Source organism: Anomaloglossus baeobatrachus, chromosome 7 (assembly GCF_048569485.1).
Source record: "Anomaloglossus baeobatrachus isolate aAnoBae1 chromosome 7, aAnoBae1.hap1, whole genome shotgun sequence".
NCBI classification, from domain to species: domain Eukaryota; kingdom Metazoa; phylum Chordata; class Amphibia; order Anura; family Aromobatidae; genus Anomaloglossus; species Anomaloglossus baeobatrachus.
Window position 1 is genome coordinate 237,650,521 of NC_134359.1, and position 13,491 is coordinate 237,664,011.

At 50.7% G+C, this 13,491-nt stretch overlaps 1 protein-coding gene across 2 annotated transcripts in view; it reads right to left on the minus strand.

The window, feature by feature from the left end:
• The window catches only part of RRN3 (RNA polymerase I transcription factor RRN3), a 127,210-nt gene that overhangs the window by 75,323 nt on the left and 38,396 nt on the right, over positions 1-13,491 (minus strand). For both annotated transcript variants that reach the window (XM_075317978.1, XM_075317977.1), the window contains exons 7-8: positions 13,218-13,281; positions 5,009-5,078 (exon numbers count right to left, since the gene is read on the minus strand). In XM_075317978.1, coding sequence (XP_075174093.1) covers positions 5,009-5,078; positions 13,218-13,281 — 134 coding nt within the window. The remainder of the gene's footprint in view (positions 1-5,008; positions 5,079-13,217; positions 13,282-13,491) is intronic.

Sequence of the window (13,491 nt, forward strand, 5' to 3'; positions counted from 1 at the left end):
ACATTCACTTCCGGGGCCAATAATTTACCTTCATTGTATATGCACTGCTTTCCCCGCCCACCGGCGCCTGTGACTTGTTGCAGTCAGATACACCCCCACCCTGAGTGACAGTGTAGGACGCTTCCAGGCACAGACGCTGTGTGCATCTATCGCGGTATAAAAATAAATAAAAAATTTGGCTTAGGACCCCCCCATATTATGATACCCAGCACAGATAAAGCGTACGACTAAAGGCCACAGCCTTCAGACATGCGCTTATTTTGGGTGCATATCAAAAAAAATGAAGGGGTGAACGAGGATGTTTTTTTTTTTGTCGATGTTGATATTTATTTACTTTCACTTACAGATTAGTAATGGGGGGGTGTCACCTGCCATTACTAATCTAGGGCTGTTATTAATCCCTCATTACCCTGACTGCCACTGCACCAGGGCAATCGGGAAACGGCGGGTGGCTGCAATCTGCTACTTTCAGGCTGGGGGGCGGTCCAATAAGCCTCCCAAGCCTGAAAATACCAGCCCCCATCTCTTGGCTTTATCATGGCTGGGTATCAAAATTGGGGTGACCACATGCCTTTTTTTAATTTATTTAAATAATTAAAAAAAAAACAAACAAAAAACACAAAAACATATGCGCATAGTGTCAGCCTCCTAAAGCCAGCAGCATACACCCCATGGTATCCTGTGCCCCCCAATGAAGCGACGAGCGGTTCCTTCTATATTGATACACAGTAAACACAAGCACATGGCTGGGGGCTGCAGCCTGTAGCCGTGGGATTTAAAAGTGCTGGGTATTATAACACAGGGGGACCCTATGCCAATTATTTTACAAATTTTTTTATTTTTATACCACAATAGTGACCCACAGACAGCGCCTGTGATTGGTGGTATTCAGATGCTGTCACACAGGCTGGGGGCGCATCTGACTGAAACCAATCACAGACACCAGGACTGCCAATGGGTGGGGAAACCAGTGCATATGGATGAGCAATAATGAGCAGTACTGGAAATAAACGGGCAGTCGCAGGAGCAGTGTACAGCCGCGACGGAGCCTCAGTAAGTTGAAGAGCTTGCTTCATTCGTGGATTTTGTTTTTTCTATTTCTCGAGTGCCGGATCCGTATCAACACTCTGAAACCCAGGCCCGCCCGGCACTTGGGTAAGTTTGAAACTGCGTGGTTCCGGTCTTTTACAGTCCGGGTCCGCCCATCACTAATTACTAGGTCTTGATGGTAAATAGAAAGAAAAAAAAATCCCCCCTTGAAAAAAATCTTACATATACTATAATATATATATTATATATATTAGAAGGTTGCCCAATTCTAAGGCATCGGGTATTCTAGAATTTATTGGGTAGTTAATGTATGATTTTTGTTATATATATATAGATGTTGTTGTGTGTAGTTGCCAAGTGTTTGTGTGGGGCGCTGTAAAATGTTCTGGGTGTTGTCTGGGTGGGGTGTGTGTGAGAGCGGTGTTGTGTGTGTTGCGTTGTTTGTGGAGCGCTGTGTGTCTGCAGCATTGTGTGTGTGTGGTGCTGTGTGTGTTGCGCGGTTTGTGTGGGTGTGGCTGTGGGGTGCGTGTGTGTGTTTTGGGGGGAGGTATGTTTTGTGCAGTGTGTGTGTGTGTTGCGTGGTATGTGCGTATATTTGTGTATGCCACGGCGTTTGTGTGTTGGGTGTTGTGTGTGTGCGGCGTTGTCTGTGTGTGTGGGTGTCTGTGTAGTGCGGTGTTTGTGGTTCCCAGTGTGTGTGTGGTGTGTTGTGCAGTGCGCGTGTGACGGTGTGTGTGTGTTTTGGGGGGAGGTGTGCACCCCCATCGTGCTCCATCCCCAATGCTGCGCACCCCCCATTGTGCTCCATCCCCCATGCTGCGCACCCGCCATCGTGCTCCATCCCCCACATGCTGCGCACCCGCCATCGTGCTCCATCCCCCACATGCTGCGCACCCGCCAGCGGGCCAACGTGTGCCGGGGCGGGGCCCAGCGGGCCAACGTGTGCCGGGGGCGGGGCCGAGCGGGCGAGGCGTCAGCGTATGCCGCCTCACTGCACGTGTACCGGGAGCCGGTGTATGCTGGAGCGGGCGATGCGTGCGGAGGGCCGGGGCGAGCGGCCAATCCATGTGGGGGGCGGGGCCAGGCCGAGTGCACGAGGGGAGATACGTGTTGCTGCGACTTCTGCATTCAGTGATGTAAACCCGGATGTAATACTCCAGCACATTAGGTACTGAGAGGGTTAATCGGTATTACCTGGGCCGGGCTTGCTGTGAACAGCTAAAGGGATGGGTGGGATGGCTGTTCACCGTATCTCCACCTCGGGGTGTGGTCTCAGAGGTAAAAGCCAGGCCTCTTGACACACCCAGGGGTCTTCTGTTTGGCCTTTGTATTTTGCTGTGCAAGAGGAAGGAGTGCTCTCCTCATGATCATGGACTATGACTTATGTGATTAAAACCTGGTAACCAGTGACCCAGTGAGGTGTTCCTGCTTCATCCCCTTCGGCTGAGTGAGTGGCTTTACCACAATATATATATATATATATATATACACACACACACACACACACACATACATACATACATATAACATACATATATATAACTGTCTTATTCTGTCTGTCTTGCTCCAAAATGACGGCATTACAGTGACAACTGTCGCATTGGCCGCTCGGCCCCGCCCCCCGCACACATTGGGCACCTATACTCCTCTCCCCCCAGGACTACTCCTCCTATTATACTCCTCTCTCCACAGGACTACTCCTCCTATTATACTCCTCTCTCCACAGGACTACTCCTCCTATTATACTCCTCTCCCCCCAGGACTACTCCTCCTATTATACTCCTCTCCCCCCAGGACTACTCCTCCTATTATACTCCTCACCTCCAGGGCTACTTCTCCTATTATACTCCTCTCTCCCCAGGACTACTCATCCTATTATCCTCCTCTCTCCCCAGGACTACTCCTCCTATTATACTCCTCACCTCCAGGTCTACTCCTCACCTCCAGGGCTACTCCTCCCATTATACTCCTCACCTCCAGGACTACTCCTCCTCTCTCCCCAGGACTACTCCTCCTATTATCCTCCTCTCTCCCCAGGACGACTACTCCTATTATACTCCTCACCTCCAGGACTACTCCTCCTATTATACTCCTCACCTCCAGGACAACAACTCCTATTATACTCCTCTCTCCCCAGGACTACACCTTTAATTATACTCTTCTCCCCCCAGGACTACTTTTCCAATTATATTCCTCCTATTATAGTCCTGTTATTATACTCCTCTCTGAGGAGTCCGCAACATGGGGGATGGAGCACGATGGGGGGTGCGCAGCATGGGGAATGGAGCACGATGGGGGTGCACAACTCCCCCCAAAACATACACACCGCACAACACACCACACACACACTGGGAACCACAAACACCGCCCTGCACAGACACCCACACACACAACACCCAACACACAAACACTGCGGCACACACAAATATACGCACACACCAAGCAACACATACACACTGCACAAAACATACCTCCCCCAAAACACGCACCCCACACACACAAACCTCGCAACAAACACAGCACCACACACACAACGCTGCAGACACACTGCGCTCCACAAACAACGCAACACACAAACACCGCTCTCACCCCCCGCCACACCCAGACAACACCCAGAACATTTACAGTGCCCTACACAAACACTTGGCAACTACACACAACATCTATATATATATATATATATATATATATATATATATATATATATATATATATATATATATATATATATATATATATATATATATAACAAAAATCATACATTAACTACACAATAAATTCTAGAATACCCGATGCCTTAGAATCGGGCCACCTTCTAGTATATCTATAATCATACTAAATTCAAGTAATGCAGTGCAGTACTTATGAAGTAAACTGGACATGGACAAAACAGAAATCATCATCTTTCCTCCTCCTCACTCAACCCCCCCACCTGACATATCCCTCAATGTCAATGGCTGCTCACTTTCCCCAGTGCCACACGCTCGCTGCCTGGGAGTAACTCTAGACTCTGATCTCTCTTTCAAGCCACACATCCAAGCCCTCTGCACCTCCTGCCGCCTCCAACTCAAAATTATTTCCCGGATCCGTACATTCCTTTCCCAACAAGCTGCAAAACCCCTAGTGTATGCCCTTATTATCGCCTGCCTGGATTATTGCAACCTCCTGCTCTGTGGCCTCCCTTCTAACAGTCTCGCACCCCTACAATCTATTCTAAACTATGCTGCCCGGCTTAATCCACCTGTCCCACCCGCTACTCCCCGACCTCTCCTCTCTGCCAATCCCTTCACTGGCTTCCCATTGCCCAAAGACTCCAGTTCAAAACCCTAACCATGACCTACAAAGCCATCCACAACCTGTCTCCTCCCTACATCTGTGACCTAGTCTCTTGGTACTTACCTGCACGTAACCTTCGATCCTCACAAGATCTCCTTCTCTACTCCCCTCTCATCTCCTCTTCCCACCATCACATCCAAGATTTCTCTCGCGCCTCCCCTATACTCTGGAATGCTCTGCCACAACACATCAGACTCTCGCCTACCTTGACTAGCTTCAAAAAGGAACCTAAAGACCCACCTCTTCCAACAAGCCTACAACCTGCCGTAACCCTCAGTGTAATATAGCGCCACACGACCAGCTCCACCCTCACTTACTGTATCCTCACTTATCCCTTTTAGTCTGTGAGCCCTCGCGGGCAGAGTCTTCTGTCCTCCTGTACCTGTCTGTGCCTTTTATTGTTTGATTATTGTACTTGCCCTTATTATGTATACCCCTTTCACATGTAAAGCGCCATGGAATAAATGGCGCTATAATAATAAATAATAGTAATAATAGCAATTGGGGGGCCAGGCGAGATAAGTCATACTGCTGTATGTGACGACAGATCAGCTGATACAATATCTACTACTAGGGACAAAATAAAAACTAGAGAATTAGGAATTTAGAATGGAAATCTTACCATGATTCTTGACGATTTCTTGATATAGGGAAATTTTTCCACAAGAATTGGCATTAGGAATCGTGGAGCTCTGCAGGGAAACACACAGATATTTAAAACATTAAAAAAAACAAACCCATAAAATACTGTAAAAAAAACAAAACAAAACACGAGCTAAAGGGCTGCTGTCATCATCCCCCACCCCAAACCCAATGTATACCTAACTGTATGAATAAGGATAAGCATGAACATTTTTTATTTTTTATACTATTTTGTATTAATTAAAAACTAATATACATGTTAAAGAGACACTTTCAGCAGATGTATAGTGTATGTGTGCACTGCATAGTAGGAGAGGGATCAGGCGATGGATGTGCGCACTGCATAGTAGGAGAGGGATCAGGCGATGGATGTGCACACTGCATAGTAGGAGAGGGATCAGGCGATGGATGTGCGCAGTGCATAGTAGGAGAGGGATCAGGCGATGGATGTGCGCAGTGCATAGTAGGAGAGGGATCAGGCGATGGATGTGCGCAGTGCATAGTAGGAGAGGGATCAGGCGATGGATGTGCGCAGTGCATAGTAGGAGAGGGATCAGGCGATGGATGTTCGCACTGCATAGTAGGAGAGGGATAAGGCGATGGATGTGCGCACTGCATAGTAGGAGAGGGATCAGGCGCTGGATGTGCACACTGCATAGTAGGAGAGGGATCAGGCGATGGATGTGTGCACTGCATAGTAGGAGAGGGATCAGGCGATGGATGTTCGCACTGCATAGTAGGAGAGGGATAAGGCGATGGATGTGCGCACTGCATAGTAGGAGAGGGATCAGGCGCTGGATGTGCACACTGCATAGTAGGAGAGGGATCAGGCGATGGATGTGTGCACTGCATAGTAGGAGAGGGATCAGGCGATGGATGTGCGCACTGCATAGTAGGAGAGGGATCAGGCGATGGATGTGCGCACTGCATAGTAGGAGAGGGATAAGGCGATGGATGTGCGCACTGCATAGTAGGAGAGGGATCAGGCGATGGATGTACGCACTGCATAGTAGGAGAGGGATCAGGCGATGGATGTGCGCACTACATAGTTGGAAAGGGATCAGGGGATGGATATGCACACTGCATAGTAGGACAGGGATCAGGCGATGGATGTGCGCACTGCATAGTAGGAGAGGGATCAGGCGATGGATGTGCGCACTACATAGTTGGAAAGGGATCAGGCGATGGATGTGCGCACTGCATAGTAGGAGAGGATCAGGCGATGGATGTGCGCACTGCATAGTAGGAGAGGGATAAGGCGATGGATGTGCGCACTGCATAGTAGGAGAGGGATCAGACGATGGATGTGCGCACTGCATAGTAGGAGAGGGATCAGACGATGGATGTGCGCACTGCATAGTAGGAGAGGGATCAGGCGATGGATGTGCGCACTGCATAGTAGGAGAGGGATCAGGCAATGGATGTGCGCACTGCATAGTAGGAGAGGGATCAGGCGATGGATGTGCGCACTGCATAGTAGGAGAGGGATCAGGCGATGGATGTGCGCACTGCATAGAAGGAGTAGAAACAGTAACAGACCCAACTCCCTTTAGTGTGGATGCAAGTAGCACCTGAGTGTAGCTGCTTTGATCGAAGCAAGCTCTGGATGGTGAAGTTTAACCCCTGTCAATCAGAACAGGAACATTTAAGAGATTGGGAATGGGGAGGGGCATCTCTCTTGCTGTCCATTATCGCCCCTAATACACAAAGCAATTAGCCAACTAGATTTTATTGTCAAGTATGCACTGCAATGAAGCCCGGTCTGTGGCTGGGCTTCATAAGAGACCTGTAATACTACAATACTACAGTAGACAATACTGGGCTCAAATGATTACTGCTTCAAGGCCCCCAGGGTTACGAAGAAGAAGGGAATTTTGTTTACTTACCGTAAATTCCTTTTCTTCTAGCTCTAATTGGGAGACCCAGACAATTGGGGTGTATAGGCTATGCCTCCGGAGGCCGCACAAAGTATTACACTCAAAAGTGTAAAGCCCCTCCCCTTCTGCCTATACACCCCCCGTGCTCCCACGGGCTCCTCAGTTTTGGTGCAAAAGCAAGAAGGAGGAAAAAGAATTATAAACTGGTTTAAAGTAACTTCAATCCGAAGGAATATCGGAGAACTGAAACCATTCAACATGAACAACATGTGTACACAAAAAAACAGGGGCGGGTGCTGGGTCTCCCAATTAGAGCTAGAAGAAAAGGAATTTACGGTAAGTAAACAAAATTCCCTTCTTCTTTGTCGCTCTATTGGGAGACCCAGACAATTGGGACGTCCAAAAGCAGTCCCTGGGTGGGTAAAATAATACCTCGTAAGAGAGCCGTAAAACGGCCTCTTCCTACAGGTGGGCAACCGCCGCCTGAAGGACTCGTCTACCTAGGCTGGCATCCGCCGAAGCATAGGTATGCACCTGATAGTGTTTCGTGAAAGTGTGCAGGCTCGACCAGGTAGCCGCCTGACACACCTGCTGAGCCGCAGCCTGGTGCCTCAAAGCCCAGGACGCGCCCACGGCTCTGGTAGAATGGGCCCTCAGCCCTGATGGAACCGGAAGCCCAGCCGAACGGTAAGCTTCGATAATTGGCTCCTTGATCCACCGAGCCAAAGTTGATTTGGAAACCTGTGACCCTTTACTCTGGCCAGCGACAAGGACAAAGAGTGCATCCGAGCGGCGCAAGGGCGCCGTACGAGAAATGTAGAGTCTGAGTGCTCTCACCAAATCTAACAAGTGCAAATCCTTTTCACATTGGTGAACTGGATGAGGATAAAAAGAAGGTAAGGAGATATCCTGATTGAGATGAAAGGAGGATACCACCCTAGGGAGAAAATCCGGAACCGGACGTAGAACCACCTTGTCCTGGTGAAACACCAGGAAAGGGGCTTTGCACGACAATGCTGCTAGCTCAGACACTCTCCGAAGAGAAGTGACTGCTACTAGAAAAAACCACTTTCTGCGAAAGTTGTGAGAGGGAAATATCTCTCATTGGCTCGAATGGTGGTTTCTGAAGAACCATCAGAACCCTGTTTAGATCCCAGGGTTCTAACAGCCTCTTGTAAGGTGGAACGATGTGACAAACCCCCTGCAGGAACGTGCGTACCTGTGGAAGCCTGGCTAGGCGCTTCTGGAAAAACACAGAGAGCGCTGAGACTTGTCCCTTAAGGGAGCCGAGCGACAAACCCTTTTCCAGTCCAGATTGAAAGAAGGACAGAAAAGTGGGCAAGGCAAAAGGCCAGGGAGAAAAAACCCTGAGCAGAGCACCACGACAGGAAAATTTTCCACGTCCTGTGGTAGATCTTGGCGGACGTTGGTTTCCTAGCCTGTCTCATAGTGGCAAAGACGTCTTGAGATAACCCTGAAGACGCTAGGGTCCAGGACTCAATGGCCACACAGTCAGGTTGAGGGCCGCAAAATTCAGATGGAAAAAACGGCCCTCGAGATAGCAAGTCTGTTTGGTCTGGTAGTGTCCACGGTCGGCCGACCGTGAGATGCCACAGAACCGGGTACCACGACCACCTTGGCCAGTCTGGAGCGACGAGGATGGCGCGGCGGCAGTCGGTCCTGATCTTGCGTAACACTCTGGGCAACAGTGCCAGCGGAGGAAACACATAAGGGAGCTGAAACTGCGACCAATCCTGAACTAAGGCGTCTGCCGCCAGAGCTCTGGGATCTTGAGACCGTGCCATGAACATTGGTACCTTGTTGTTGTGCCGGGACGCCATGAGGTCGACGTCCGGCACCCCCCAGCAGCAACAGATCTCCTGAAACACGTCCGGGTGAAGGGACCATTCCCCTGCGTCCATGCCCTGGCAACTGAAATAATCTGCTTCCCAGTTTTCCACGCCTGGGATGTGAACTGCGGATATGGTGGATGCCGTGGCTTCCACCCACATCAAAATCCGCCGGACTTCCTGGAAGGCTTGCCGGCTGCGTGTGTCGCCTTGGTGGTTGAAGTATGCCACCGCTGTGGAATTGTCCGACTGAATTCGGATCTGCTTGCCCTCCAGCCACTGCTGGAACGCTTTCTGGGCAAGATACACTGCCCGTATGTCCAGCACGTTGATCTGAAGCGAGGACTCTTGCTGGGTCCACGTACCCTGAGCCCTGTGGTGGAGAAAAACCGCTCCCCACCCTGACAGACTCGCGTCTGTCGTGACTACTTCCCAGGATGGGGGTAGGAAGGATATCCCCTTCGATAATGAAGTGGGAAGGAGCCACCACCGAAGGGAAGCTTTGGTCGCCTGAGAGAGGGAGACGGTCCTGTCGAGGGACGTCGGCTTCCTGTCCCATTTGCGTAGGATGTCCCATTGAAGGGGACGCAGGTGAAACTCCGCGAAAGGGACTGCCTCCATTGCTGCCACCATCTTCCCCCGGAAGTGCATGAGGCGCCTCAAGGAGTGTGACTGGCCTTGAAGGAGAGATTGTACCCCTTTCTGTAGTGACTACTGCTTGATCAGCGGAAGCTTCACTATCGCTGAGAGGGTATGAAACTCCATGCCAAGATATGTCAGCGATTGGGCCGGTGTCAGATTTGACTTTGTAAAATTGATGATCCACCCGACACCCTGGAGAGTCTCCAGGGAAGCGTCGAGGCTGCGTTGGCATGCCTCTTGAGAGGGTGCCTTGATCAGTATCCAAGTACGGGATCACCGAGTGACCCTGAGAGTGGAGGACCGCTACTACAGTAGCCATAACCTTGGTAAAAACCCGTGGGGCTGTTGCCAGGCCGAACGGCAGTGCCACGAACTGCAGGTGTTCATTTCCTATGGCGAAGCGCAAGAAGCGCTGGTGCTCTGGAGCAATCGGTACGTGGAGATAAGCATCTTTGATATCGATCGACGCAAGGAAATCTCCTTGGGACATTGAGGCGATGACGGAGCGGGGGGATTCCATCCTGAACCGTCTGGTTTTTACATGTTTGTTGAGCAGTTTCAGGTCCAGGACCGGGCGGAAAGACCCGTCCTCCTTTGGGACCACAAACAAGTTGGAGAAAAAACCGTGGCTCAGTTGCTGAAGAGGAACCGGGATCACCACTCCTTCTGCCTTCAGAGTGCGCAGCGCCTGCAGAAGAGCCTCGGCTCGCTAGTGAGGCGGGGATGACCTGAAGAATCGAGTCGGGGGACGAGAGGTGAACTCTATCTTGTAACCGTGAGACAGAATGTCTCTCACCCAGCGGTCTTTTATTTGTGGCAGCCAGGTGTCGCAAAAGCGGGAAAGCCTGCCACCGACCGCGGATGCTACTAGAGGAGGTCGAAAGTCATGAGGAAGCCGCTTTGTTAGCGGCGCCTCCGGTGGCCTTTTAAGGACGTGACTTAGACCGCCATGCATCAGAGTTCCTTTGTACTTTCTGAGACCTTTTGGACGAGGAGAATTGGGACCTGCCCGCGCCCTGAAAGGACCGAAACCTCGACTGCCCTCTCCTCCGTTGGAGTATGTCCTGTTTGGACTGGGGTAAGGATGTATCCTTTCCCTTGGATTGTTTGATGATTTCATCCAGACGCTCGCCAAACAGCCTGTCGCCAGAAATTGGCAAACTGGTTAAGCGCTTTTTGGAAGCAGAATCTGCCTTCCATTCCCGTAGCCACAAGGCCCTGCGGAGTACCACCGAATTGGCGGCCGCGACCGCCGTACGGCTCGCAGAGTCCAGGACAGCAATAATAGCGTAAGACGCAATTGCCGAGGTCTGGGTGGTAATGGATGCCACTTGTGGCGCGGCCGTGCATGTGGCTGCTTCAATTTGTGCTTGACCTGCTGAGATAGCTTGTAGCGCCCATACAGCTGCGAATGCTGGGGCAAAAGAAGCTCCGATAGCTTCATAGATGGATTTCAACCAGAGCTCCATCTGCCTGTCAGTGGCATCCTTGAGCGAGGCCCCCTCGTCCACTGCAAGAATGGATCTAGCCGCCAGTCTGGAGATTGGAGGATCCACTTTGGGACACTGAGTCCAACCTTTAACCACGTCAGGGGGAAAAGGATAACGTGTATCCTTAAGGCGCTTAGAAAAAACGCTTATCTGGACAAGCATGATGATTCTGGACTGCCTCTCTGAAATCAGAGTGGTCTAGAAACATACTCGGTGGAAGAGAAGCTGACTCCTCCGCCGGAGGAGCTGAGGGAGAAATATCCAGCATTTGATGGATGGACGCAATAAGAACATTCAGTATGGCGTCCCCGTCTGGAGTATTAAGATTGAGAGCGCCCTCAGGATCAGAATCCTGATCAGCTGTCTCCGCATTATCACCAGAGATTCCCCCCGCTGAGACCCTGAACAATATGATGTCGAGGGAAATTCTAAGCGAGCCCGCTTAGTCGGTCTGGGGCTGGGGTTTAAGTCAGAACCCTCAGCCTGGGATGTATGAGATACCCCGGGAGGACATTGTTGGTCCAACTGAGGGGGGCCAGGGAACAATGATTCAACAGAGTCCCTTTGCTGAGATACCGGCCTGGACTGCAAGGCTTCTAGTATCTTAGCCATAGTCTCAGAGAGTTTTGCAAACTCCGTCCCTGTCACTAGGACAGTGTCAACAGTTGGCTCCCCCTGGGCCCCTCTTAGCAGAGGCCCTGGTTAAAGAAGTGTCACCGGGGCCGAACATGCACACAATGAGGGTTAATGGAACCTGCCGGCAGCTGGGTCGTACAAGCGCCGCAGGCAGCATAATAAGCCTGTGTTTTTGGCACCCCTGCCTTTTGTGGGCGCCATGCTATTGTTTTCCCTGAGTAACACACTAGGGTATATAGCCAGAATGAACTGTGCTCATACAGTGTAAAATATATACTAAAAACAAATAATGTATCAGTACACTACAGCACCATGAGGCTAGCACCACAGGTGCTGCTTACCATCCGCCTAAAGCGGTTATGAGGCCACCAGAGACCGTGTCTGGGTCTCTCAGGGTTTGTCCCTCTCTGCAGCGTCGTAGGAGCTGACAGGAAATGGCTGCGGCGTCCTGACGAGAGGAGGGAGCCGTGGGCGTAGCCGTGGTGCTCACACTGTGCACAGTGAGGGGGGTGGAGTATGGAAATCATATTCCAGCCCTCAGTGCTGCTCTTCCGTGCAGCGTCCCGCCCTTCCCCTGCCTGTCAGGGCTGAGGGCGGGAGAAAGGGAAACTAGGCCGCAAGCCAAGCCGGGGACTCGAGTATAAGCGTGGCCGCCGTAAAAGCGCGGCCAACGCCGAAGTCCCCGGCGAACTACAAGTCCCAGCCGCGCCGCAGTTTCCCATGGCAGCGGCGGTTAGCGCGGTAGCCCCTACATATAAACACACTCAGCGACGCTGAGTGTGTAATGGCACAGTTTAACCCGGTCCCCCGGTGCACTAGCACACCCAGCAAAGCTGAGGTGTTGCCGTGCGCGGTCCCCACAGGGATACAGAGTACCTTCACGTAGCAGGGCCATGTCCCTGAACGGTACCCGGCTCCTATCCAGCAGGCTCCACAGGAGTTGTGGATGAAGCACGGTCTCAGTGCCTGGAGACCGATAGGATCCCACTTCACCCAGAGCCCTGAGGGGGATGGGGAAGGAAAGCAGCATGTGGGCTCCAGCCTCCGTACCCGCAATGGATACCTCAACCTTAACAACACCGCCGACAAGAGTGGGGTGAGAAGGGAGCATGCTGGGGGCCCTATATGGGCCCACTTTTCTTCCAACCGACATAGTCAGCAGCTGCTGCTGACTAATTTGTGGAGCTGTGCTGTGCGTGTCTGACCTCCTCCGCACAAAGCAAAAAACTGAGGAGCCCGTGGGAGCACGGGGGGTGTATAGGCAGAAGGGGAGGGGCTTAACACTTTTGAGTGTAATACTTTGTGCGGCCTCCGGAGGCATAGCCTATACACCCCAATTGTCTGGGTCTCCCAATAGAGCGACAAAGAAATAATAATATACATTAAAAAAATTAAAAAAATAATTGTTTATGGGTTTATCCACTACATAAACATACATTCTAAATGCCGTATGTAAAATAAATGGGAGGCATCAACAGGGATATCTCTCCCGCCTCCTGCCTAAGAGATTAATCCCAACCTCAAAATCATTATGGCCCCCGAAATCATCTGTTAGGAGCCCCCTGCAATCAGATGGGCGACTGATCCTTCTGAAATCGGGTAGGGGATGAGGGAAAGGGAGTGAATCCAACTTTTATCTAATGTGTACTGGAACCTATACGCAATGTCGGTGGTTTCCACTTCACAATACTCACGAAGGAGCGTATTGTGCAATCAGTTGCAATGCTCGGTGACAGGTGTTGAATTTAGGAACAATGTCTGAAAGAAAAAAAAAACAAAAACCATTTCAATCAGTGATGTAATTATTAGACTAATCCCAGTTTGTGAATGTCAGGATACCTACTTCTGGCTGCAACTACAAATTTGGTACATTAAAAAAAACAAAAAAAAAAAAAAATAATAAATAAATACAAATTTGGGAAATGGGACACGCAGACAGGCCACCGCTCGTTCGTTGACCTGTAAATC